General features: G+C 38.7%; 1 protein-coding gene across 1 annotated transcript in view; it reads left to right on the top strand.

Moving 5' to 3' along the window:
* The window catches only part of SNTG1 (syntrophin gamma 1), a 397,146-nt gene that overhangs the window by 348,864 nt on the left and 20,808 nt on the right, over positions 1–27,474 (top strand). Inside the window, exon 13 of the mRNA XM_069960047.1 lies at positions 12,175–12,304. Within this exon, the coding sequence (XP_069816148.1) occupies positions 12,175–12,304 (130 nt within the window). The remainder of the gene's footprint in view (positions 1–12,174; positions 12,305–27,474) is intronic.

The raw sequence follows: 27,474 nt of genomic DNA, 5'->3' as shown, positions 1-27,474 counted from the left end.
CAACTCTACACAGGAGCCAATCAGTCATCATGGCAGCCAGGGACATTGTCAAAATTGCAGGCCACTACAAGTATTGCAGTGCACTATGTAAGAGCTCAAGCCATCACATGTGTAAGTCTCTTAGGTGGACCAAAATGTTCAAAGAATTAAAAATCGACCAAGGACAAATTGGAGAGGTTTAAAAGAAAATTGGCCCCCTTGGAACTATTATGAATTGTCACTCTCCCCCCTGTCAGTTTCTGTCTTGGTTTTAGACGTTTATACTGTACTAGAACCAAGTTAGGTCCATGTTGGACCCACTAGGTGTTACATGTCCTGTTACCCCTGTTTCTGATGAAACTATGTGAATTGAGGTTGTTTATTGTTATATACTGACATTCATTTCAATTGTTTCGGCAAAAGATCACATCAACCACAACTGGAATTTTTTAACCTTTTTTTTGGTTTGCACTATAGTTTTTTTAATCCTTGTGTTTTTCTTTATTGTTAAAAATACATATTAAAAAAAGAATTAAAAAAACAAATCCCAATGCAAAAGAACAAAAGAATTAGGCTCACTCCTTCTCTGTTATTTTCCATCTACACATTAGATAGTTGGTAAAAATCAATGAGTTCAAGCTCATGTATTGTGTATGGCCAACTTGAGTCTACTTACGCAACCTTTGTTAAAAGCTGAACAAATGAGGTCTCATTGCCTGAAAGTCTTTAAATGAGAACATTTGACATTTGATGATATGTTTGCCATGCAAGGCCAGTTTGTTTGAATGAGGGATTTTCCTCTGTTTTCACTATGACATTACTGTCTTCTCTCAGTTTGGATTGGTGATTACAGACAGAGTTGCAGGAGCAGCACAATGTGCATTCAGTAATGCTAGAGAAGGGAAAAGATAAGCCAGCGTGATTCCAGTATAATTCTCTACAGACACATCACTGTAAGGAGATTATTTGTTCAGGGCTATTGATTGACATCAGACTTTCAAAAGTATTGGGAAAAAACATGTTTATTTAGCTTACAGTTTGTTTTCCATATACTTCCTACTGTTTCTTTGAGATGAAATGTTTTAAAGGGATTTTTTTTTAATTATGGGTCAGGTTGTAAGTGCATCTAAAAACAAACAAACAAAAAACCATTTGATTATGAACCAGTTTGTAGCCTAAATATGATAATTAATTCATCTTAAACTACTCAGTGCTTACCACTATGGACAAACTATTTCAAAACCCTTCATTCAATAATGAGACTGATCAGTCTAGAGGAGATAAATAACCATCTCCAACTGGCTTCACATGGCTGATCCTTTTTGTTATGCCTCTCTGATTCCATCATGCTTTGTCTGGCTTCCATTATTTTTATCACTGCACACTGCAATGACTGAGTGAGGAAACAAAATGTGGAACAGAACATCATTCAATAAGTAAGCTGGGCTGATCATGTAGGTACACTACTATATATATAGTTCACAGCTCCAAGAGGAAAATTCTTTAAACTACTTGACTAATATCAATGGGTTGCACTTAAAGAGACTCTGTCAGTAGGTTTATGTAGGTTAAGCATTCCGAGATATACTTCTGAATAACATGGACAATAGGCCTCTCTATTATGTGCATGAGCCCAGTAGTCCTCATTATTTACAATAAGCAGAAAACTCCGCCCACCTGCTGCTGATTGGCAGTTTTCTCTCCATGCTCTGTATAGAAAGAGAGAGAGGACAGGGGTGCCTCCTGGTGTAATATAGTACGGCTAGTGTTCTTACCACATGTGATGAAAAGAGCTCACCTGGTCGAGTTGTGCTATTGCATAGGCACAACTCTATTCAATGTGTTTAAGGAGAAATACCGCATACACCTAGCATAGAGGTTCACAAAATGATGCAGATGTGAACCAAGGAGGATCACTGGACTCACGATAACTCCTGCGCCCGGCTGTTTGCTGGAATTGTCCTGGGTCCAGTGATCCTCCCTTGTTCACATCTGCATGCTATGTATAGGCAGTCAATTGTCAATCAGCAGCTGGAGGGCAGGGGGAGGGGTGTGTCAAGAATCCTATTCTCCTGCATATTAGAAGAATGGCTGAACAGAATAGTTTAAGTAATACATGTCAGGTTTGGGCGATACAGACACAACAAGACAGTGGGCCCTATGTCTGAACCCACCCACTGTCCCTGCCTGCTTGCCTCGATCGGCCCTAGGTGGCCGTGGACAACCACGTAGACGTTCACTACGCTGATAAAGTGCACACAGAACGAGACGGATGAACAAACATAAAAGAATGGTAAACAAGCCGGGTCAAATCCAAACAGGTAATGCAGTACAAAATCAGCAGGCAAAGGGATCGTCAAATAGTCAGGCAGATGGTCAGATAACAAGTCGAGTAAAACAGAGGGATTAGGAAAGGGGTTCGCAGGAATAGACGGGGAAGCTGGGACCAGGAGTTAACCTAAATAGCCAGCGCTGGAACTCTGCCTCAGCTTTGTTTTATGCTGAGCAAGAGCCCAGTCCGGATCCTCATTGGACCAGCGCTGTGATCCTTCAGGCTGCAGACAGGCAGAGAAACCAGTCAATCAAACAGACCACCCAGCTGTGTAATCAAGTCCCACAGCTTCTCAGCTTAACTCCTGCCTTGCCAGGAAGCTGAGAAGCAAGCGGGTGTGTCACACAAAAGCAAAACAGACCCAATTCAGACCAGGTTACTGCACAATGCTGACAATACATAATGAGCATTTCTGTCACAAGTTTATGCTTAACTTATTTTAAACTTATTTTAAAGAGTTGTATTTTTTTAGTTTGAGTTTTAAAAAAGAAAATTGTAATTAAAAACAATCCTTAAATCTTGAGTTTTGACTTCCAAACCTTTATAGGCTAACACTCCCTGTTCTATAGGGATCACTTTTCAGCGTCTCATCATCATCATTATGGGTATCATTACAATAAAAAGTGACATCAATATATAGGTAAAAGAAGATCCATCATTCACAATAGATGATGGTAGCTGCTCCCCTCCCCCTTCTCCCTGCACAATGACTTATAGATCATGCCTAGAATACTCTTCCACAGCAGCTAATGATTTAGCTCTGGACCTTCAGATAACAGGTTCATATGGTCAATGCGACCCCTTTAAGTCATATATCTAAATGCAGGTTAAAAAAAAAAAACCTCAAGAAAGATGGCTGTCAGTATCTGCTTTTAATAATTTTCCTTTAAGAGCTCTTTAAATTTAAACATAAAACTTTCATAGCATGTCACCTTTTATGACAGCTTTTCAAATTTTAGCTTCACCAGTCAATGACACTCCATCTGAGAAGTGACAGGCCACACAAACTCATATGACAGGACTATGAAGTGCTGAAAAGCTGAGATGTGTAGCTGTTAAAGTTATTTGTCCATGGTACCAATACCCAATCAATACTCAATACCGAGTTACACTTTGCTTCTCGGAACAACATTTCTGTAAGAGAAGCCCTTTATTAGGAGTTTTACAGATTCACCTTTCTATGACAAAGCAACCATACAAAACTCTGAGATTACTCATACAATCTCATCTGACAGTTTTATCTCATCTGGCACTAACTGTAATGTTTGGTGAAGTAGGAATAATTGTCAGAATAAGCATAAATGGCATTGACTTACATTAGTTCTGGCTCACCTTTTCCTTTCCCCAAACCCTGACTTAACCTTAACTTGGGCAAGAAGGCTTGTCATAGTATTTTAAATGCATATTACAAAATGCAATAATGTTTTTATGACTATTTTACTATGATGTGCACCACGATTTCTTCATACTTTGTAAAACAATACTGCTGTACTGGGTTTTATTTTTTTTTTGAATAACAAATAACATATCAAAGGTAAAGTTTGCTATTATGATAGCAATTATTTAGTTTTTTGGTAAAAATTCTCTTGTAATAGTATGTTTACAATGTACATATTTTATAAAAGTCTCTCTCTCTCTCTCTCTCTCTCTCTCTCTCTCTATATATATATATATATATATATATATATACACTGCAGTACTGGCCAGATGTTTTAAATTTGTGCTAAATTGGGATGTGAGCGCATCCATGTGCGCCCGCATTCCGATTCACCAAAGCCGCACTCTCCATTGTGTGACTTGTCAGGCTTGTGCAGCTGCTATTCAATGAATGGTGGCTGTGCAAAACTGACATGTATACCCTCCGGCCAGGATTCCCTCTAACTATATTGCACGTAAGTTGTGCATTAATCACGGCCATTGTTGCACATCAGCAACAACAGCGGTGATTAATACACAACTTATGCTGTGTGAACATAGCCTAAGAATAAAAAAAGACAAAAGTCTATCTAGTTTAACCTATAATGCTACTGTTTTTAGAGAAAACAAAAAAAATGAAGCAGATGCCGATTGCCCTATAGTAGGGAAAAAAATGTACTAAACATGGAAATCAGTATAAATCCCTGGATCAACGTCCTATCACATCAAATCTAACACCCATAAAAGTATCAAGGCCTGCCCTCAATGCAAAACCACGCCTACTTTTTGTTAAGCTCTGCTAAGAGTGCAAAACTCTCAACTTTTTTTTTATTATCAGGTTTGTTAAAAAAGATGTTGCAACATAATTTTGACAAACAATTACTCCCCCCTCCCCTTGTAGGAAAAAAAATTCATTGTGTAAAAAAATTTAGGAAATTTAGGAAAAACAGCCAAAGGACTTACTTAAAAATCTATATTAAACCACCAATATTTTGTGTCATTCATTTGTCTTTGTTAGTTTTCATACAGTTAGTGATTTCATTATTAGTATTCTTGTTTCGTCATATTTGACAACTATATAGCGACATGCAAAAATTTGAACTCCAAAAATCAGTATATCAAAAAAAGTAGAAAAAACTCATATCACAGTAAGGGAAGGTTACAAATCGACCATATGTTGAGTATTAATTAGCACAGAGTCCCTTGATGAAAGGCTTAAAACAGGAACACCTGGATACATTACTTAGAATTCTACAGACATTAATAACAAAAGAGGCCACACACAATCTAGCATAAATATAAAGCAGTCATTAAATTCAAATTAGCATATTGTTAAGCAGTAAAGCAGCAAGAACATTATGTTGGCCTCAGCAGAAAAATCTTATGATTTACAACAATGACATTCATTTAGCAGTCATGTAAAAGATTTTATAAACAACTTGTACAATAAACAAAACTCATCCCTGTGGTATTGCCTTAATCTGAGGAATTCTTCAACTGTCTACATTTTAACCAACCAATTATTTTTATCCAACACTTTTTTTCTTTACATTTCCTCAGCTTCGAATATGATAATGAGTGCCTCATAAAGAATCCCCTGCTTCAGGCTGTGCTGCCCTGCTATGTGATGAGTCTGTCCATAGGATGGCCGACATGCAGGAGCATGAGACTAGGCCCGCCCACAGTGTCTTCCATAGGCATATACAGGCTCTGTGGTGGACACTGGGGGTGGAGCATGGTCACATGCTTTTCCATGTCTGCCATCTTATTTACAGACTCACCACATATCAGGGCAGCACAGCCTGGAGGAGGGGAGTCTGATTTTAGCTCTATAAGGTACACAGGGAGCTGCTGTCAGTAAGTGCAATGGATACACTTACTAACACTGAACTATTTTACTATAAAGTGGCCAACCTCTTTAGGTACTGGAGTCCTTTTAACCACATTGCTATAGTTCTGTGTTCTACTTGGTGCACTTTTTTTATTATCACAGCTGTACCAATGTAGAAGATACTTATAATGAATATGTAGAACCAATCACACAGCCACAGAAAGAGGGGATTTATCAAGACTGAAGTATGTTTAAGCTGGTCCTAACCAAATCCCAACTTCTATGTCCCATGATGGATTTATTGAGGCTCAATTAATCTAGTGATTCTCAGGTTGCACCACATCATGGTAATGGGTTGCTTGGGAAGACCACATCCCCTCTGTGCCTTGCTTTAACCCCCCCCCCCCCCCTTCCCCACACACACAGACACACACACCAGCACAAGTCACAAATTTTTGTGCAAATAGCCCTGCTTATGCAAGGGAGGTAGGAGGATAATTAAGTCAGAGCCACAAAATAAAAATTAAAAAAAAATGTAGTTAATCCCAAATGCACAAGTATCTATTAAAAATGGAAAACTCACAGAACTCTACAAATTTGTCCCATGAATGCAATTCAACAAAATTCTGTGAATATGTTTGCTAGGCAAAAGGGAATCAATAATTGCAATGTTGCTGGTGTATGCTACTCTTTAACATTTGAAGCAAGTTCCTAAGTGATACAAAGTGTAATACACACTTTATTTAAGGTCCTTGGAGACACAGCTGTAACTTTCCTTATTGCAAAGTTCTCCTTTCCACCGGATATCACCATACTCGAAAACAGGAGTACACGCAGACCATCCGGTTTGCAAGAAAACAAGCTTTATTAAGTTATATTTACAACAAGCATCAGTGAAAACACTTCATATAACACATAACTCACATCAAAATAGTCTGGGTGAACTCGTATCATATGTAATGTGTGAACAGACTGTGATGCAGGGAGAGGATGGTACAGGGTGCAGGACCCTGCACCCTGTACCATCCCCTCCCTGCATCAGAGTCTGTTCAGACAAATAAAGTTTAAGCCTACTTCTCTTAACGGTGAGTGCTGGATTTTTTTGCCGTACTTAATTTAAATATATGTTTAAGTTCAAATATTGAATTATGCAACAAATGCAATATATGTTTGTATTTAAAAAACAAAAGTTGTACAATTCAAGGATATTCCACATTATCCTTCTATAGCTACTTCCTCGGGGAAATGGTTAAAAGGCAAACATTTGATATTAAGTTGTATCCATTAATCTTTTTGTTGGAATCCATTCCTGGAAGTAAATTGTAAGTAGTCCTTAGCTATCAGGTGCTACAAGCTATTGGAAATCAATATTATTCCATTAAGATTTGTACTATACAATTACATATGAGTAAATATTTGAAAGTTCGCTTATCCAGTAATTTTCCAAAAAGTATCATTCTGTTTCAATGTAAATGTCAAACTTGGCAAATCAGATTTACAATTTCTCTTTACCAAAATAGATTGTGAAAAATCAAATACAAAGATGCAATCATACAGAATTGGCCACCAATTGTTGTGCTGTTACCATAGTTAATATAGAGAAGCTAAATAACTGATTTAGTGCATCAACATTGTGCCTCTTTATGGGTGCAAACACACACACCATATACGCAGCGTATTTTCTGCTGCAATATGCAGCAGATACGCAGCAGATTAGATCTAAATAACTGAACACAGCATCAAATCTGCACCATCAAATCTGCTGCAGATCTGCTGCGTATCTGCTGCGTATATGGTGTGTGTGTTTGTACCCTATAGCTGGAAACAGGTGGCAACAGTAATTCTGATGAATCACTGTGTTGAACTGAAGCAGGTGCAGCAGAGGATGACCTCAATAATTAGAGTATGGGTGGACTGCAGGACTACGGGTATCATTAGGGACAAACAAAGCAAATTTTTGCAAGCTTTTTAGAATTTGGTTAAAATTACAGTACATGCCCAGCTGTCCACACACCCTGTGTGCTCTTTTATGTCTATGGTGTCTCCAGATGCCTTCAGCCCGCTCAGCCAGTTACTAACTGAGATGGGACAGTGCAGCGGCCATTGATTGGCCGAGTGGGTTGTCACTCTCAAGACAACAGCCAATTACTGACTGTAGCACTGTAACCCATCTTAGTCTGTCACTGATTGGGTAAGCAGGCTGTCACTCTAATCTCTGGAGGGACAACCCACTCAGCCAATCACTAACTGACAGATTGCACTGTCACTCTTGTGTCTGGTAAGTGACAGCCCACTCAGCCAATCACTAATCACTGGCCACAGAGCTGTACCTCAACAGTGATTGGCTAAGCGCGACACCAGAGACCAAGGACACCATGATTGTATTGAAGAGCAAACAGCTGAACTGCACCAAAACATGTTCATTCCTTGAGCGGAGAGCGGCGGCAGCGGTTGAGCGCGCAACCTCCACATTCACTGAACAGCAGGACACTGAGTGCGTCGGGAATTGCGCCGTGTTTGCTCAGTCTGAACCGGCCCTAAAAATATATAAATGGACAGTAAAGAGTATTATGACAGTTGATTCATTAAACTGCTATTTAGAAAAAAAAAAGATTTTTTTAGCATACTATTTAATCAAATAATGTGTACCATTCCATCATGATAAGACAATATAGACTAGAGAGGAGTGAACTGAACTGTCCAAAAACAAATTTGTCCCAAACTTTAGGTTTGAACTCGGGTTTGGGCAGAAGCAAAAGTGTTCCCGGAAAATGGAGAACAGTCTGGCCCCCAGGTGATTAAATAAGGATGCACAGGGGCCAGACTACTGTCCTCCTCCTTTGAGGGGGAGGTACTTATATTTACCATCTTGAGCTCACATTTCCACGTCTTCACTCTTTACCAGACCCGGCATTCACCGCTAGCTGTGTTCCAGGCCAGCTCCTGCACTCTCCACTTAGCTAATCAGTATTTTGCTCTTCTTTACTATAGACATGTCTCTTCTGTTCTAACAAGCTTTGTTTAGCAGTTTGACAGACGTTATTTGGTCAAAAACTGCCAGCCATTAAAAAAAAAAAAATGTCTGTTAAATGGCCAGAAAAAGACATTGAGGGAGATTTATCAAACTGGTGTAAAGTAGAATTGTCTGAGTTGCCCCTAGCAACCAATCAGATTCCACCTTTCATTCCTTACAGATTCTTTGAAAAATGAAAGGTGGGATCTGATTGGTTGCTAGGAGCAACTCAGAAAATTCTACTTTATACCAAAAAACATGTGGACAAAAAAACAACTAAATACAACATAAGACCTCCTCTTTGAAGTTTATCTATCATGTGGTATCAGTGACAGAATACGCTAAAAATGTTGCACATACAGTACGCAGCCCTAATCTGACATGAGCCGGGGACAGAGCTCCCAGAAGTGCTAGAAGCTGCCTTGTAATACACTTACAATATATTCTATGGCGATTCCATAAAATTCTGTCCCCGGATCGGATCAGAACAGGACAGCATGCCTGCAGGATTTTTTCAGCATATCCTGGCGCGGTTTCCAAATAAAGCGTACACTTTCAGTAAAATAAAATAAACCTGAAAGCGTATAGTTATAATTACTATATCCACAATGTTTCTAGATGCAAAAAATAAACGATAAACGTGTTTTTGATTAGTATTATAAGTCTACTTGAGTATATCAAATAATCAAATCAAAAAAGATGTGTATACCGTTTTTGATCCAAATTATCCTTTTATTTCCAAAAGTTCCCATTCCCTGGAATAAATCTCAATATGCTAGATTCCTTTCAGTTTGTTCCAATGTGCAATTGTGTGGATAAAAAATACCTTTGAAAATGTTGGAATGAGGCTCCCACAGTCCTCCTCGGTAATACATAAAAAAAAAAAAGGTTTCATTTCATTTCTCCCTAGCTTCCCCAGATTAAAGAATTTGATTAAAGATAATGCCACCATTTGCATTCAGTGCATTACATGTATTAAATGGAACAAAACCTTTCTGCAGATGGCGTTAATTACATTTTTTTTTCTAGATTTTGTATATTCTCTATGTGCTGTATAGGTTTTCTCCCACAGTCCAAACACATATTGACAGGTTCATTTAGAATTTAGATTGTGAGCCCCATAGGGGACAAGACCCATATGTGTGATGACAATCTCTGTACAGTGCTGCAGATGTTAGCGCTAAATAAATTATTAAAATATTAAACAATAATAGATGCAATCTTAGCAGCAATAAGCTAAAAAAAGGTAATTTAATAATCAAAGAATGCAAGTAACAAGTTGTCACTAGATGTAGTTCATAAGTAATAGCCAATAATTAAAAGGAGGCCAACGCAATATGAACAATAAATAACTGTCATAAAATACAAGCAGAATACTACTACTGACTGCTCTAGTCACTGGGAAGTTAACAGTTCATTAAACAACATCATTTACATAGACCTTGTGCCTCACAAGGCTATAAATGGTCTTGTGTATGCATGGTTTGCATTCTTACGATCATCATTTCCGTATGAACACAGCAAGTAAAAACTGTATTGCTTCCTTTTTTTTTTTTTTTTATAGTAGAATTAAAGTAATTGGAAATTTGCCATCTTACACATAAATAACTAGAATAATGAGCTTTCACCCAGTCATTATTTCCACAAGTGGTTTTTACTTATATGTTTTAATTTTTATTGAACCAGAACCAACAAGCTACTGTGTGCAGACAAAAGTAACCAAATTACACATGAAGCTGTAGCAGCGTATCAATGCTTCGGAAGACCATGCCGGATGCCATTATGTCAACACCTTTTTTACCTGCATGTTTAGGTGGCCTTGCTGCAATTTTAAAATAGTCTATGTGCTGAGAAAGGGCATTTGGCCATGGAACGTTGAATGACTGGTGATAAAGAGGTGAACCAGTTGAGTGGTGCGCCTGTACTTATTTCTCTTGCCGACAAAAGTGTACTGCCACTCCATTTCTTTTACCATCACAGACGAAACAGGAAGTCTTAGCTTAGTTGTAAGCCTAGTGGGCAAAATGATAACTGCAAGATTTGGAAATTATTTCATAAGATAGATAGTAAAATGGAAAGTGTGGAAAAACATACTTAAAAAAAACCCCAAATTTTATATATATATATATATATATATATATATATATATATATATATATATATATATATATTATTTTTTTTATTTTTTTTTAAACTTTTTTAACATAGAAACATAATTACAAAAATAGGTTATTCACTTTTTTAAAGAGTTCCAATGTATAATGATAAAACCTGTAAAAGGCTATGTTCACACAACATCAAAAATATAGAAAAGGCGTCCGCTTTTGCAATTTTGAAAAACATCTGTTATTACAGCAATTTAACTGACAAATGGAAAGCCACACCCAAAGGGAAATTAGTAACCCAAACTAGAATAATGTACCAACAGCCATCATTGCACTAAGGGAAGGCTAGACAGCTAAATAATGGATGTCATGACGGATGCAATTTTAAACAGAGCAGAAAAAAACATTTTGTGAACATAGCCATCTAATAGATTCAAGAGCTGTAGATATATACACAGACAATGAAAATTAGATGGTGGCTGTAACTTTAATGTGAAATAAATATTAATATTAAATCAGAATTATTAATATAAAATAAAAATGTCAAAATGTAATATGGAGATCAGTAGTATAAGAATTGTACAATGTGTAGGTTAGCAACTGCATAATATTCAATACATAGAAAACAGCTTTGATCCTGAAGCATTTGCACTTATCCACCAATCCTTATTGACCTTGACAAGTAAATGTGGTCTGTACTAAGTTCTTATCCCAGTTAAGCCTCCCTCCTTGATTATTCTCCTCTTACATACAAAGAAGAAAACATAACCAATATGCTATTGGCCCATTGCACTGTGAGAACTGGATATTTATTAGTTCCTACTGATCTCACAAACACATTTGATAACATTTTATGGCTATGTTTACAGAACGTTTTTTTTAGCTCCGTTTAAAATGAAGTCCGTCGTTTTGAGTCTAAAATAATGGCCATCATTTAACTGTCTAGTCTTTCCTTAGTGCAATGACGGCTGTTGGTACATTATTCTAGTTTGGGGTTACTAATGTCCCTTTGGGTGGGGCTTAATTGAAAAGTTCATTGAATTTAATAGTAAAAACAGAGAAAGAACGGTGAGAAAAGAAAAACTGTGTATGAACAACTAATAAAAAATGTCCGCTGTTTGCAAAAGACGTCCGAAAATAATGATCATGTTGATCATTTTGACAAGAACGGTAAAAACGTCTGCATTGCATTGAAGGCAATTAAATCACGGCAAAAACTGACGTTTTTTTAAATAGCGAAAGCAGATGCCTTTTCTCTATTTTTGACGTTGTATGAACATAGCCTAAAGGTCACAGCGGTAACAGTATTGAACTTAACACTGGTCAGTATCCTGTAACTCTACAACCCCCCCTTCCTCCACCCCTCCAATCACATGTTCGAAATAACTGTGATTTTGTGACTTTGTCTTATGGTTACAATTTTATAAAGCGACATTGTTCTGTAACAAGTTTTTTCTAGAAGAAGTGGCTATGCTTTAAACTGTTGCTGTATTTACAGGCAGAATGCATTTCAAATCACTGCGGTAGATGGGGTTTGCAGTGGAATAATACAGTGCTTATCGGCTGATGACTGCATAGAGTGGTTACAATCTATATCTACTAATATTTCCAATCTCACAAAGCACAACGTAAGTAAAAATGTTCTTTTGACTTGTTTAAAAGGTTTTGCTTCTAATCCTTTTGTTGTTAAAGCCTGACAGACACCACCTTGTCTTATCTTTGGATAAGGAAAGCTTGGGGCATCTCATGAGAAATGAACATAATACTATAACTAAATCAAGTATAAAACATTCATGAAAAGTGAGATTCTGCCCCGGGTTTTTTTTTTTTTTTTTATATTTGTATTTCTACCATCAAGATTCAGAGACCTTGTTTTATTTCTCTGTTACTGTGAACAAAGAATGCTTACTGAATACCAATGGTTATGGAAATCAATGACAGGTAATAGGTAAACATATTAAATGATACATTATGAAAAAATGAAATCTATATTAACCCCTTCAGGACCCAGCTAATTTTCATTTTTGCGTTTTCGTTTTTTTCCTTCTTGTGCTTAAAAGGCCATTGCACTCGCATTTTTACACCTACAGACCCACATGAGCCCTTATTTTTTGTGTTACTAATTGTACTTTGCAGTGACAGGCTTAATTTTTGCATAAAATATGCTGCCAAAGCAGAAAAAAAATTATATGCGCGGTGAAATTGAAACAAAAAACACAATTCTTTTTCTTTGGGGGGGCTTCATTTTTACGGCATGTGTCCTATGGAAAATGTGACATGTTATGTATGTTCCTCAAGTCGTTACAATTACAACGATATGTAACATGTATAACTTTCATTGTATTTAATGGCCTGTAAAAAATTCAAAATCGCTCCATTCCCAGGCTTATAGCGCTTTTATGCTTTGGTCTATGGGGCTGTGTCAGGTGTCATTTTTTGCTCCATGATGTGTTCTTTCTATCGGTATCTTGATTGCGCATATGGGACTTTTTGATAGCTTTTTATTACAATTTTTCTGGATTTAATGCGACCAAAAATGCACAATTCTGCACTTTGGGATTTTTTTGCGCTTACTCCATTTACTGTACGAGATCAAGAATGTGATAAATTAATATTTTGAGTGATTACGCACGCGGCGATACCAAACATGTTTATTCATTTATTTATTTATATTTATAAAATGGAAAAAGCTGGGTGATTCTGACTTTTATTAGGGGAGGGGGCTTTTTATTATTAACCCCTTAGCGACCCATGACGTATCTGATACGTCATGGCGCCGCGGGGGGTGTTCAGAGCGGGGTCCCGCCGGGACCCCGCTCTGAACGGCGCTGATCCCGGCTGACATGTGCAGCCGGACAGTGCCTCTGTTAGCCGGCGCGGGTCCCGTTGCCGCACCGGCTAATTAAGCACTTCAATGCAGCTGTCAAACCTGACAGCTGCATTGAAGTGCTTTATGCACAACATCCCTGGTGTCTAGTGGGTCGGATCTCCCCCCCGCGATGCGATCGCGGGGGGGAGATCCGTTCTTCTGGCCGTGCCAGGCCTCAGCGTCGGAATGACGCTGATCCCGGCTCGGCAATAGATTGCTATGGCCTGCAGCAGGCCATAGTAATCTATGACCGATCTCATGGATCTTTGCTGTGTATATACACAGCATTGATCTCTATGAGAGATCAGTGCTATGTATATACAAGCCCCCCAGGGGGGCTTCTAGTCCATGTAAAAAAAATTAAAAAAGTGTTTTTATTAATAAAAAATCCCCTCCCCTAATAAAAGTCCAAATCACCCCCCTTTTCCCATTTTATAAATATAAATAAATAAATAAATAAATAAATAAACATATTTAGTATCGCCGCGCGCGTAATCGCCCAAACTATTAATTAATCACATTCCTGATCTCGCACGGTAAACGGCGTAAGCGCAAAAAAATCCCAAAATGCAAAATTGCGCATTTTTGGTCGCATCAAATCCAGAAAAAATGTAATAAAAAGCGATCAAAAAGTCGTATATGCGCAATCAAGGTACCGGTAGAAAGAACGCATCATGGCGCAAAAACTGACACCTCACACAGCCCCATAGACCAAAGGATTAAAGCGCTATAAGCCTGGGAATGGAGCGATTTTAAGTGACATATATTTGTTAACAATGGTTTGAATTTTTTACAGGCCATCCGATACAATATAAGTTATACATGTTATATATCATAGTAATCGTAACGACTTGAGGAACATGCATAACAAGTTAGTTTTACCATAGGGCGAACGGCGTAAATGCAAAACTCCCCGAAATCAAAACAAATTCATTTTTTTTTCAATTTGACAGCGCAAATGATTTTTTTCCGGTTTCACAACATATTTTATGGAAAAATTATGCCTGTAATTGCAAAGTACAATTGGTTTCGCAAAAAATAAGCACTCATATAAGTCTCTAGGTGAAAAAATGCAAGCGCTATGGACTTTTAAACATAAAATGGAAAAAGCAAAAGCGCAAAAACGAAAATTGGCTTGGACCTTAAGGGGTTAAAGACACGTTATTTTTAACTTTTACACTTATACTAGAAGCCCCCATGGGGGACTTTTAGTATAAGTGCACTGATCTCTCATTCAGATCTATGCTGCATAGATATGCAGCATAGATCGAATAAAATCGGCACTCGAATGCCAAGCCGGGATTAGCGTCATTACGGCGTAGACCCCGGCCGACACCAGCCACGGAGATCGCTTCTCCGTGACAATGTCACGGGGGAGCAATCTCCCCACTAGACACCAGGGAAGAGCTGCTCTGAAGTCTTCAGATGCAGCTGTCAACTTTGACAGCTGCATCTGAAGACTTAATTAGCACAGCGATCGGACTGTGCCCGCTAATAGCTGCGGCCCCGGGCTACATGCGGCACCAGGGACCGCGGCGGTTCAGAGCGGGGTCGCCACGCGGCCCCGCTCTGAACGCCCCAACTGTTATTAAAAATTACATTACTACGTATTCATGTCAAAGCTACTTTATTTGGTTATCTGAAACAAATGCAGCATTTTCATTAGGGTTTTATTGCTTTTTTTTTTTTTTACTTTTAACGTTTTTTATTAATTATTTTCATAGTAAACAGACAAAACAAGAAAACATACCAGCCCACAAACACGGGCTATAGTAGAATAGGGGTTACAACTAAAAAATTAAACAAGCAGTATCGGAGGATGAACCAGTAGTACAAGGTCGGAGATCATTTTGAAAAATCAGAAATTCTCCAAGGAGTTTTTTGGACAAACCGGAACTTCCAATGTCTTAGGAGAGAGTGGTTTCATTATGATATTATTGGTTAACTCTATAAACTACCTCTTCGATGGATGGAGAAGTTGAAGACTGCTATTTTTTAGAAAACCTGGCTGCCAGGAGAAAATGATGAACTACTGTTTTGTGTGAAGAGGGAATTTCGGAGAGCTGAATATCTATGATTGTAAAAGCAGTGGTGTAAGAGAATGGGGCGTTTTAAACTGCTGCAGTAGACTGAAAACTTCTTTCCAGAAAATTGTAAGATTTGGGCATGACCTCCACATATGTAGTTGCGTAGCTTTAGGGTTTTATTGTTACAATGTATACAACTTGAGCAATTTGTTTTATTTTATTTTATATGTTTATTGTTTAACCTGTTAGGCTATGTTCCAACTAAGTTTTTTCCTCTCCGTTTTTGAAAAGAAAAAATGATGTCCGTCATTTTGAGGTCAAAATGACGTCCATCATTTACCTGTTTGTCTGCCCATCAGTGCAATAACGGCTGTTGGAATATTATTCTAGGTAAGGTGGACTTGTTGGCCTTTGGGTGTGTCTTTTAACTGAAAAGTCTGTTGAATTTAATAGTAAAAACGGTGAAAGGACGGTAAAAAAAGGAAAAACTGTGTGTGAACAACTAAAAAAAATAACACCCATTGTTTGCACTAAGTACTTAGAAATTATGATTTTACATGTCTATAAGGGAACCAAACAAGATTTTATAAATCCCTTCAGGACCCATAATGTACTGGTACACCATAATGCTCTAGCTCTATCAATCGAGCTTGGTGTACTGGGGGCACTACTTTACACAGATGCACCGCCCATCTCCCTACTCCTATAACAACAACCTCTCCTTAACCATTATTTGCCTCTCTGTAGTGACATTCACTCTGGCCATGCCCTTGCACTGTAAATGCATCAGCATTTTAGCCCTGAATTGTTACTTTCCATGTGCTATTGTGTATAAGTTATGTCACTGCAGAGGGGCAGACAATAAAAGTAACTTATTAATCACTGTCCCTTCCTCTATTTTGCCTTTCAGAAGGTTAGGATAATCTTCAAATAGAATTTAAAGAGAATAGCGCCCAATAATAACCCCTATGATACCCCACTACTAACATTGATCCAGAGCATGTAGTGTTAACTCTAGTGATAAGCGAGTACTAAAATGCTCGGGTGCTCATTACTCGAGATGAATATTTATAATATAAATCTAAGAAAATAATAGAAATCAGAAATTATAGTAGAGGGCCCAATAAAATAGTACTGAGCACTTCTTAGGGGTCTGTGTGCAACACCTAATGTCCCCTTTCTGCCAGCAGCCGATCACCACAGTGTGCTGCTGAAATCGTGGTAGCTGCACTGCAAGTCCCAGCCAGCAGTCTGTAGTAATACAATTTAAAAATGATTTGAAGCCCTTACAAGGGCTGTTTGTTTGTTTCGCTAGTATTCCCTGCCTACTGGAACGCTAATTCTCTCCCTAACGCTCTCCCTGACAAGCAGCAGCTCTGTCCCTAATCTCTTCCAGCATGCATGTGAGCCAAGCCTTGGCGGCCGAGATATTTATATATGGCAGGGTCATCTGATCTGGCCAACCAATCGCTGCTATCGACATGTATGGGTCCCACGTGATCGCAGGATGTACCAAAGAGTCTCCTGCATGTTTATTGGCTGAGAAAAAGCGCCAAAACTTACAGGAAATGAATGATGAGATTTTCTCAAGTAGCGCAAGATGCTCGTCCCAGTAACGAGTACAATCGAGTACTCTAATACTCTTACGAGTACCAAGCTCAGACAAGCATGTTCGCTCATCACTAGTTAACTCCTTTGTGCTGCAGCTAGTTTGGTGGCAAAGCAAAGTTTTCAGAATCTGACTCACTGTCTCATATCATAAGGTGATGTTTTAATCTATGCTAGGAATTCAGATATATATATTTTTTTGTTCTTTATATTGGTGGTCACTATCTTGTGAAAAATTATTTTGTGAAAAACATCTAAATATCATAAAAAATTGTCACCACAGGCACGGGGAGAGGTACGTTCCTACTTGTATTCGATTTCTCCCCACACCAGCTGCCGCATTTAAGAAATTGCCAGACTTTTCTTTTAATCATGTGATTTAGGCTATGTTCACACAACATTTTTTCAGCTCTATTTAAAATGACTTCTGTCATTTTGAGTCTAAAATAACGGACGTCATTTAGCTGTCTGGCCTCCCCTTAGTGCAATGACGGCTGTTGGCATATTATTCTAGTTTGAGTTTACTAATTGGCTTTGGGTTTAATAGTAAAAACTGAGAAAGAACGGTTACAAAAGAAAAACTGTGTGTGAACAACTTATAAAAAACTTCCGCTGTTTGCAAAAGACATTCGAAAATAATGATCATGTTCATTATTTTGATGTCCGCGGTAAAAACGTCTGTTATTTAATGCATTGTGTGCATTGGACGTCCGTCTTCTCATTGACTTTAATGCATTGCCATTGCAAAATCGTGGCAAAAACGGACGTTTTTTTAAATATCAAAATCGGATGCCTTTACTTTATTTTTGACGTTGTGTGAACATAGTCTAAGGGAGGCATTTATTAAGTCCGGCGTTTTTTACGCCGGACTTAAAAATGCCCCCGCAGCTCCGGCGGTACGGGGATTTATGTAGAGGCGGACTGCCTGTACATAAATCCTGTGCGCGCCGGTGCGCACCACCGAAAACCTACGCCAGCTGAGGACTGGAGTAGGTTTTCGGCGTACATTTGGGCGGAACGGATGATAAATCGCGCGGACTCTGAGTCCGCGCCCTCCGTTCCGCCCACTTCCCGCCTACTTTCCGCCCCCTTTCCGCCCCCTGGCGTACTCGGCGGAAAGTGCCGATTTGCGATTATTTTATTCGCAAATCGGCCATTTGCGTATAAAATAATACGCAAATCGGCACTTTCCGCCAAAAATCATCCGTTCGCCGGATGATACATGTGGCCCTAAGACTTTTCTAATGAAGAGTGTGAGGAAATGCCAACTGACATTTCACATTTTTAGGCACTTTTTCATCCTACAAAGGATGAAACAAAAAATGGCCACAAACTGGGTTAAAAAAAACTCTATAGCCAGAACATGCTACATTTACAAAAACAGTCTCTGACCTAAAAATGCCACTAAAAGAAAAAAACTCAAACTACATTGTTGGTATGGCAAATCATATTTCCTTATTAATTCTCAGCTAACATGTTGTCATGGTGTTTTATTATGGAAAACACCATGTTTGAAAGCATCCTCAATATGATTTAGGCCAAAGTAAGTATTTTTATTAGCAAAAAATTACTATTGACCCCCCCAAAAAGCCGCTATAGGAAGAAAAAAAAAATTCAAACCTCAATGTAGGTATGTCAAGGGCATAATTTATGTTTGAAACCGCTTTTGATGTTTGTATATTTTGTTAAAAACATTAAAAACAAACAAAACAAAAAAATAGATATATTTAATCAATAAATAAATCCCTTGATTGGACCTGACCTGTATGTAGAAAGTGCATGTATATAGGCTCTGCGATGGCATCATATATGACATTTAACTGGTTTCAGTATATCATGGTTAACCTTTATAAAAACTTGCATATAAAATGCCACTTGCTAGAATGTATTAGAGAACAGTGTTAAGAGCCTGAGGAGCGGCATCTGCTTTGTATGCATTTATACTGTGCTTGTAGACAGGACATTTGAAGATCTTTTGTGCATGTGGCTGGTGCGTTGGGAAATATAGCTAAAGCAATAGAGTAATCCCTGTACAATCCTTTTGCTTATTAATTATCTGACTGTACAATGGCTCTTTGTCACCATCAAAAAATAAAAGTGTAAAGACTTTGCATTGACACTAGCATGACAGATCTTTTAATACCTATTGCAATTGCTTCCTGAAGAGAAAGATACATTATTTAAAATAGGTTTTTATGAGAATTATGATTTTTTTTTTTACATTTTTTTTTTAAGAATTGATTCAATCTTGAAACATTTTTTTACAACAGCAACGGTCACAGGCATTTAACCCCTTCCCGCATCAGGGCGTAACAGTATGTCCTGATGCCGGAGGAGCGGTTCAGAGAGGGGCCAAGCAGCGGCCCCGCTCTCAACCGCCGCGATCCCCCTCGCACCCGCTAATTATACATTTAAATGCAGCTGTCAAAGCTGACAGCTGCATTTAAATGTATTATTTCCCCCTATCCCTAGTGTCTAGTGAAGGGTTCTCCCCACTGTGCGATGCAATCGTGGAGGGGAAATCCCTTCTGCTTACCGGGCCGGGTCTCAGCGTCGCACTGACGCTGATCCCGGTTCGGCAATCTATTCATCTGGTCTGCTGCAGACTAAAGCATTGGTCATTGCTCTATTAAGTATACTGCAGTGTTCTCAACCACTTCAAAGAAACTTCCCCACTTTGAGCATGCTTGGGTTAATGAGTGAACCTCAAGCACTCTCGGGTTCATCTGTGTGACATTTTATTACCAGTGGCTGACGTAGTTGAATGCAGCTTCAACTACGTCAAGGCTGCCTGGAAAACATTGGATTCAGCCATTGACTGTATCACTGTCGTACAGGACTCCCTAGGACTGCATTCAACTATTTCCCCCACTGATAAGCAAACGCTGCACTCTTGGGTTCGGACAAACCCGAGCATGCATGAGGTTCACTCATTTCTAGCAGTAAGTAGAATAGTGGACTAAAGGAGTTATCTGGGAACAGAAAAAACATGAGCTACTTTCTTGGAAAAACTGTACCACCCGTGCCCCCACGTCCTTGTAAATTAATTAAACACTTTCAGAAATCAAAGGTATTGGACATTTCATTGCTTCTAATTGGGCCGGTATACCACACTTTGCTTAAAGTGAATCTAAATGTTTATAGATATTAAATATTGATACGGGCCACTGATAATGGTAAAGATGACCTTTCTCTTGTTAATTTGTTTTCAGTATTGTCATATAATAATCAACGTTTATATTATAGCTGAAATAAAACTCCACTACACTATAATAAAGTCATTTATACTGTAATTATTGTTGAAGTATGTCTGTTTTAGGAGAAATAATTTTTACTTATATTCAACAGAAAGCCAACAGGACACATCAGACAGATTGACTGATTAAGCAAAACAATAGTATTTCTCAGTATTTTCAAACTTTACAATTATCAGTGAACAGAGGACTGTAACAAATTGTTTCTTTTATCCTTCAATTACAGTAGAAAGCCTGAGTGACTGCACTGACATGGTGACAGATATTGCAATAAATCAATTCTTTATGGGTTTCTTTATGTAACAAACTTCAGATCATAGTTCTGTACGAAGATGTGACACGCCATCAGGAACAACAAGGTCTACAAAGGACCATTAAAACTCAGCAAAGAAAAACAGGTGTGATCGTCTGCGCCACTCAGTCCATCTGGCTATTCCCAACTGCTGTAAAGATATAGAAGCTAAAGTACTACTACTATGATAATTTAGTACAGCAGGCTCAAAATCTAACAAAAGAGCTGTAAAGTTTCCTATTGGATCAACACAACACATTTGTCATTTAAATTTGGGAAGAGATAAAGGTTTGACAATGCAGCATGCTGAGGCTAGGTTCACACAAAGTAAAATAAAAGCTATATACAACCGTTATTAGGAGTAAAAATAAAGTGTGAACATAAAAAAAGCTGTATTTTACTGTCAAGAGCAGTAGCTGATAAGTACTGAAAGACTTGAGACTTTAAAATAGAACTAAATTACAAATCTATATAAACCTGTTCATTTGAAATAAAAGCATTTCTATGGAATTCCCCTTTAATAATCATACATTTAAGATTGTTTAGAAGAATTCTGGAAGATCATTTAAATGGTAGGACTTACTGTACCTCTAGAAATGTCACTTGATAAATTACTTACCCTATCACTGGTCTCTACTACTGACTAGGAGTCCCCAGATTTCCACACAAACCTAAAAAATCAATGCTGAATGACACAGAGTTTTGAAAGGTGACCAATAACAAACCAGTAATAAGTCATTTAAAAATAAATTATTACTTCCCAGTCAGATTGGGGTAAAAAATATTATTGGAGATAAAAGAAGACAGTAAACTATGTCTAATATTCATGTTTCAACAACTAATCTTCTACTGAAGTGTTTTTCCTTTTAATTTCAACACCACAACTTAACCCAACAGAGATCTAGTTTAGAAAAGAAGAAACATGTAATTTAGAGCAATAGAAGCCTGCTCCGCAACCCTGCTCCGTTTGTGACAAATGGAAGAATCCTCCTTCCCAACAGATCAAGTCCCAAATATGCTTTATTCAAGAATTCCACATAGGCAATGTTCACACAACGTTTTTTCAGCTCCATTTTAAAATGATGTCCGTTATTTTGAGTTTAAAATGACGGACCGCATTCAGTTGTATGGCCTCCCCTTAGTTCAATGACGGGTGTTTGCACATTATTCTAGTTTGGGATTACTAATTGGACTTTGGGTGTGTCTTAATTGAAAAGTCTATTGAATTTAACAGTAAAAACTGAAAAAGAACGGTGATAAAAGAAAAACTGTGTGTGAACTACAAATAAAAAATGTGCGCTGTTTTCAAAAGACATCCGAAAATAATGATCATGTTCATTATTTTGACGTCCGTGGCAAACACGTCCGTTATTCAATAAATTGTGTGCATTGGACGTCTGTCTTCCCATTGGCTTCAATGCATTGCCATTGCAGTCAGTAAAATTTTGGCAAAAACTGACGTTTTCAATGTTTTTGATCTTGTGTGAACATAGCCATAAGGTGCAATGCTTTGGTGGATGCAACCGTCCTTTTCAAGCATAGAATCAGAATAGGAAAATAAAAAATTTTTATACCCTTAGAAAGTGCTCATTAGAGGGGAAAATGCTAATCATCCTTGCTTGATTTAGAGGAGAGATGAGCAAACTTACAGTAAGTTTTACCGAACCCAAACATGATCACTCGCTGCCTGGAAAAGGCTATGTTCACACTGCGTTTTTTCCTCTCCGTTTTTGAAAAGAAAAAATTACATCCATTATTTTGAGTTCAAAATTACGTCCGTCATTTCACTGTTTTCAGTGATGGCCACTGGAACTTTATTTTAGTTTAGGTGGACTCATTGGCCTTTGGGTTTGTCCTTAATTGAAAAGTCCATTAAAGCGACTCTGTACCCACAATCTGACTCCCCAAAACTGCTTGTACCTTTGGTTAGCTGCTTTTACTCTAAGATCTGTCCTGGGGTCCATTTGGCGGGTGATGCAGTTACTGTGCTAAAAAACAACTTTTAAACTTGCAACCCTGTGTCAAATTGGTGTGGCTTAGAGTACCCATGCCCTAGGACTGCGGCACCCCTCCGTCCCTCCTCCCCGCCCTCTTCATTATAAGGAATGCGCCTGGAACATTTTCTCCTATTCATCACCTGTGTAAACACTGCACATGAGCTGGATCGCTAAGGCACCTGTGTAGTGTTGTGACAGGTGATGAATATGAAAAATGGTGAAGAGGTCGGGGAGGAGGGATGGAGAGGCGTTGCAAGCCTAGGGCACACACATTCTAGGCCACGCCAATTTGACACAGGGCTGCAAGTTTAAAAGTTGTTTTTTAGGACAATAACTGCCTCTCCTGCCGAACAGACCACAGGACAGATCTTGGATTAAAAACAGCTATTCAAAGGTACAAGCGGTTTAGGGGGGGGGGGTCAGATTGTGGGTACAGAGTCGATTTAATGTTAAAAATGGTGAAAGGACGGTGAAAATAAAAAATGTGTAAACAACTAAAGTATAACATCCGGTGCTTGCAAAAGACCTCCGAAAATAATTATTGTGATCATAATTTTGTCTTCGACGCAGACAACGTCCGTCATTTTATACACTGTGTGCATTGGATGTCTGTCATTCCATTTATTTCAATGCTTTGAAGTCAAATAAATTGGGACAAAATTGGACATCTTTTTAAATAGAAAACCTTTTCTGTTTTTTGTACGCAGTGTGAATATAGCCCAGGGATGCCTAGAAAACATGGATACAGCCATTGGTCTCTTATGGTTGTAATCCAGGTTTTCCATTAATGCCTAGGGCTGCATCCATCTTTTCCAGCAGCAGGATTTAATGGCCAAGCAATGAGATTTGAGTTAAGCCGAACTTACTTGGATCCACCATAGTGCTACTGAACAGAATTTATATCTCCATTAAGCATAATGAGTATCTAACTTTAGCCCCTCATTCTGAGTTAATACCTATTACTTTTGAAAAACTAACCATACTACAGTACATTAGTAACTATATTAGTTCTTGATAGTTATAGCTTCTAATAAAAGTCATAATGCTTAGACCTTTGTTTCTATTGCTCAATTATTTGTGTAGCCTTGTTCTACCGTCTATGGTAACCTGAATTTTGTATTTTAGCCAACATCCTTGTATGAAGAACATTTCGGATGCTTGTGATTCTGAAAAGATGACTCTGTCATTTTAATATTTCTATGCATGTTGTTGAAGGGAAATGACTTTCATGGTCACTTGAATATAATATGCCTATGAAATCATTTGTAACACAATAAAAAAATAACATTTTACCAGGAAGGTGAGAGGATAGCATAACAACACATACAAAAGGTATTAAAGATTAACAATCTTACACAGAATGTTTCAAACTGTGTTCCTCATAGCACAAGGTCTAAAGGTTCTTTTTTGCTTAAGTATGACAAAGTGCCATCATTTCTCAAATCATCATACATAATTAATTTACCTTTATGGGATATACTCTCATGGCCCATTACGTGTGAACCGTAAGGTTTACTGTTTTGCTTTGCTTCCCTTTAAATAAAGACCAAACCAATGTAATGCATACACATCTATTTGACACTTTTTAAAATACAGTGACTGATTCCGCAGAACGTTCTTTGGTCTGACAGCAGAAACTGCCTGACCATAGAATGGAGTCTATAACACAGGAGGAGATGCGTGGCCCGGGAGCAGGGACGAGCTGCAGGATCTGCGACGGATGATCCGCCCCAGTTCCATAGTGTGTACATTCTCTAATCCTTTAAAAAATACAATAAGAAAGAAAATAAGTGTAAGAAAGGAGTTTTTACCATTATAACAGATGAGGATTCTTTACTTGAAGGACAACTCCGGCGGGACCCCCCCCAAAAAAGAAAACAGACACACACATCCACCATATTCACCATCCCTCCGGTGACGATCGCCAATCCATTCGTCCGCCGTACGCCTCACAGTCACCTGCGTCCGCCGTCCAGCGATGTCTCTTACTTCCGGGTCCATGGGAGAGAAAAGGCTGCCAGTGCGCTTGCGCACCGGCAGCCTTTTCATTGGCTGGAGCGCATCACATGGCTTCCAGCAAGCTCAGCCAATCGGGGCTGAGCAAGCTGGAAGCCATGTGATGCGCTCCAGCCAATGAAAAGGCTGCTGGTGCGCATGTGCACCAGCAGCCTTTTCCATCCCATTCACTTTCAATGAAGACACCGAGGAGGAAGAAGACCCGGACCGCCCCCCGGCTCTGGCGTCGTCACCAGATGCCGCCCGGGAGAAGAGGACCGCTACGATCGTAATAGGTAATGCATACATTCTTTTTTTTTTTTTTTTTTCCAACAACTTTTTATTGAAATACAAGGTTATACAACACAGGAATTGTACAGGCATGGTATGCGATCGTGAGGAATAAAACGCATGGCTTCTGTCTCCCTACCCGAGAGGCAGATAACATGGATTTCCCAAATTATGAACAAGTGTTGTATAACAAAAGAAAGAAAAAAATATAGAAAGCACATTTTACATATAACCAGGTATCCCCTTCTAAACCTTCCCCCCCCCAACCCCTCCCCCCTCTTCTCTCGTCCACAATGTATCCACTAGTCGTCACCTCCCCTGTCAGGCAGACGCAGTTTGCCAAGTGTGTTTTGTAGTGCCTCTCTGTTGTACCACTCAGTGTATTTGAAGACCGACATTAGCTCTTCAATGTCACGTGCTGTGTAATGATGTTCAATAAACGCTCTCCATTTTTTGAAGAATCCTTTCGCTCTCTTGTCTTTATGGCGTTCCGTCTCTATTTTATCTAAGTGTAGCAGCTGATTCATAGTGTCTGTGATATGCATACATTCTTTAACTTCTCGGGGGGGGGGGGGGGGTCCGAAAGTGGGGGAAGGGGGCCAGACCGGGTATTTAACCACATTACAAAGTTATATAACTTCGTAATGTGTGTTAAATAAGCCAAAAAAAAAATTCGTGGGAGTTGTCCTTTAACCAAGAACAGTGAGACTATATAACTCTCTCCACGTGATGTTGTGATGGCAGACTCATTTTAAAAGGTAAAGGAAGACCTGGATGGCCTTTCTTGAAAAATATATTACAAATTATGGGCTCCAGATTTCTGTAGGTGGGCATTGATCCAGGGATTTATGGCCATATTCCTCTGATATGAGACAATTGGCATCCATCTCCTATAGGTACTCTTTCTTTTCGATCAACATACTGTAGGTTGTTCTTAACAGACCCCATAGCCCTTTACAGTAGACAATATAGAACAGTGTAAGATAAGAAATCCTCTCTATTACAAATGAGCGAATTGCACAACTAAACTAAGCAAAGCGCTTTGTTTGATCAGAGCTCTACTCATCACGTCGGCTGGCTGTCAGCATTGCTCCACTCCCTGCCACTCCTTCCAGGAGGCTGGGAAAAGCTGGATCCAAGGAAACTTCTGGCACCTGAAGTGGAGCGGCAGGGAGTGGAGCAGCACTGACAGGCAGCCACCGAAGCCATTCACTTAGATTATATAAGCGATTCGCTCATGTCTACTCACTATGATCAGACCTATAGCAGCTAGGGATGAGTAAAATTACAGTTCTAGAAAAGCGAAGTGCTAGGCTTAGTGGTTGGCTTTAGTGAAAAGCAAATACTATTTGATCGAAAAGATATTCGATCGAATAGTAAGGTATTTGATCTATCAAATATTATCGAATTGTTTGCCGAATATTCGATAAATATTCGATAAGCGTTCAAATCCCCCAGCTTCCGTTTTTTTCCCTCCAAGTGGTCGAATAGATGTTTTTCAACAATCGAATACTTGTTCCCATAGACTTTAATGGGATCAAATATTTGATTGCATATTCGAATATTCGGGAGATATTTTCGTACGAATATCTAATATTCGAATATTTCACTGTTCGCTCATCACTAGTTGGCTTGTCAGCCACTCTATGTTGCTCTGCTCTGGGTGCCTGGAAAACATCTTGCAGTTTCCCAGGTTTGGATGCAGCTTTTCCAGGCACCCAGAGCAGAGCGTCATGGATCGGCACAAAGTTCAAAGGCTGCCGGCTAACAAGCCGAGCCTAATAAAGCCCTTTGCTAGCACTAATAGCAGCATTTACTCTGCCAGCATCAGCATCTCTAAATTACCAGTTCCCAATTGCCAGAACCTTTAAAAAAGTAGGTCCTTTAGCTGCAGCACCGTATAGTATACAACCATGTGTCTCAGCTGCTGAATATCTTACTGTGTAACACTCTTGGCTGCTGCATTCTCTCTTTTTAAAGGGTGAGGGCATATTATATTAATCAGTCACATCACCCCCCCCCCCCCCCCAATATAACTTCTTTAGAAGCCGAATTGTGTATTTTAAAGAATAATGAACCTTCTGCTATACATTATTAAGAATAAATGCACTTGGCATAAAGTCTCATGCCTTTATATGACCATTGAACCCTAAAATGACTTCTGTCTTTATAATTTACAGTGGCGGCATTATCCCATATATTTCTTTTTGTATAAATTAATGTATGAGGCCGTTTTTTTTTAAACAGCCCCATTGTAGGTAGTAAAGGCTTACTTATATAGTATAATATGCTCTTTCTTTGTGTAAAATACACAGTAAGATAAGCTAAAGAGAATTTATTAGAGAAATGATTTGCTGAGTACAGCTCTCTAGAAATATGAGTATCATGTGTTTTACTGATAACCTTTTATTCGAAAAATTCATATTTTAAGACACACTTTATCGAGATCATCATTTCACCCCAGT

The sequence above is a fragment of the Dendropsophus ebraccatus genome, chromosome 2, assembly GCF_027789765.1.
Source record: "Dendropsophus ebraccatus isolate aDenEbr1 chromosome 2, aDenEbr1.pat, whole genome shotgun sequence".
NCBI lineage: Eukaryota > Metazoa > Chordata > Amphibia > Anura > Hylidae > Dendropsophus > Dendropsophus ebraccatus.
The sequence above is the reverse complement of the archived record's forward strand: the minus strand, read 5'-3'. Positions and strand labels throughout refer to the sequence as shown.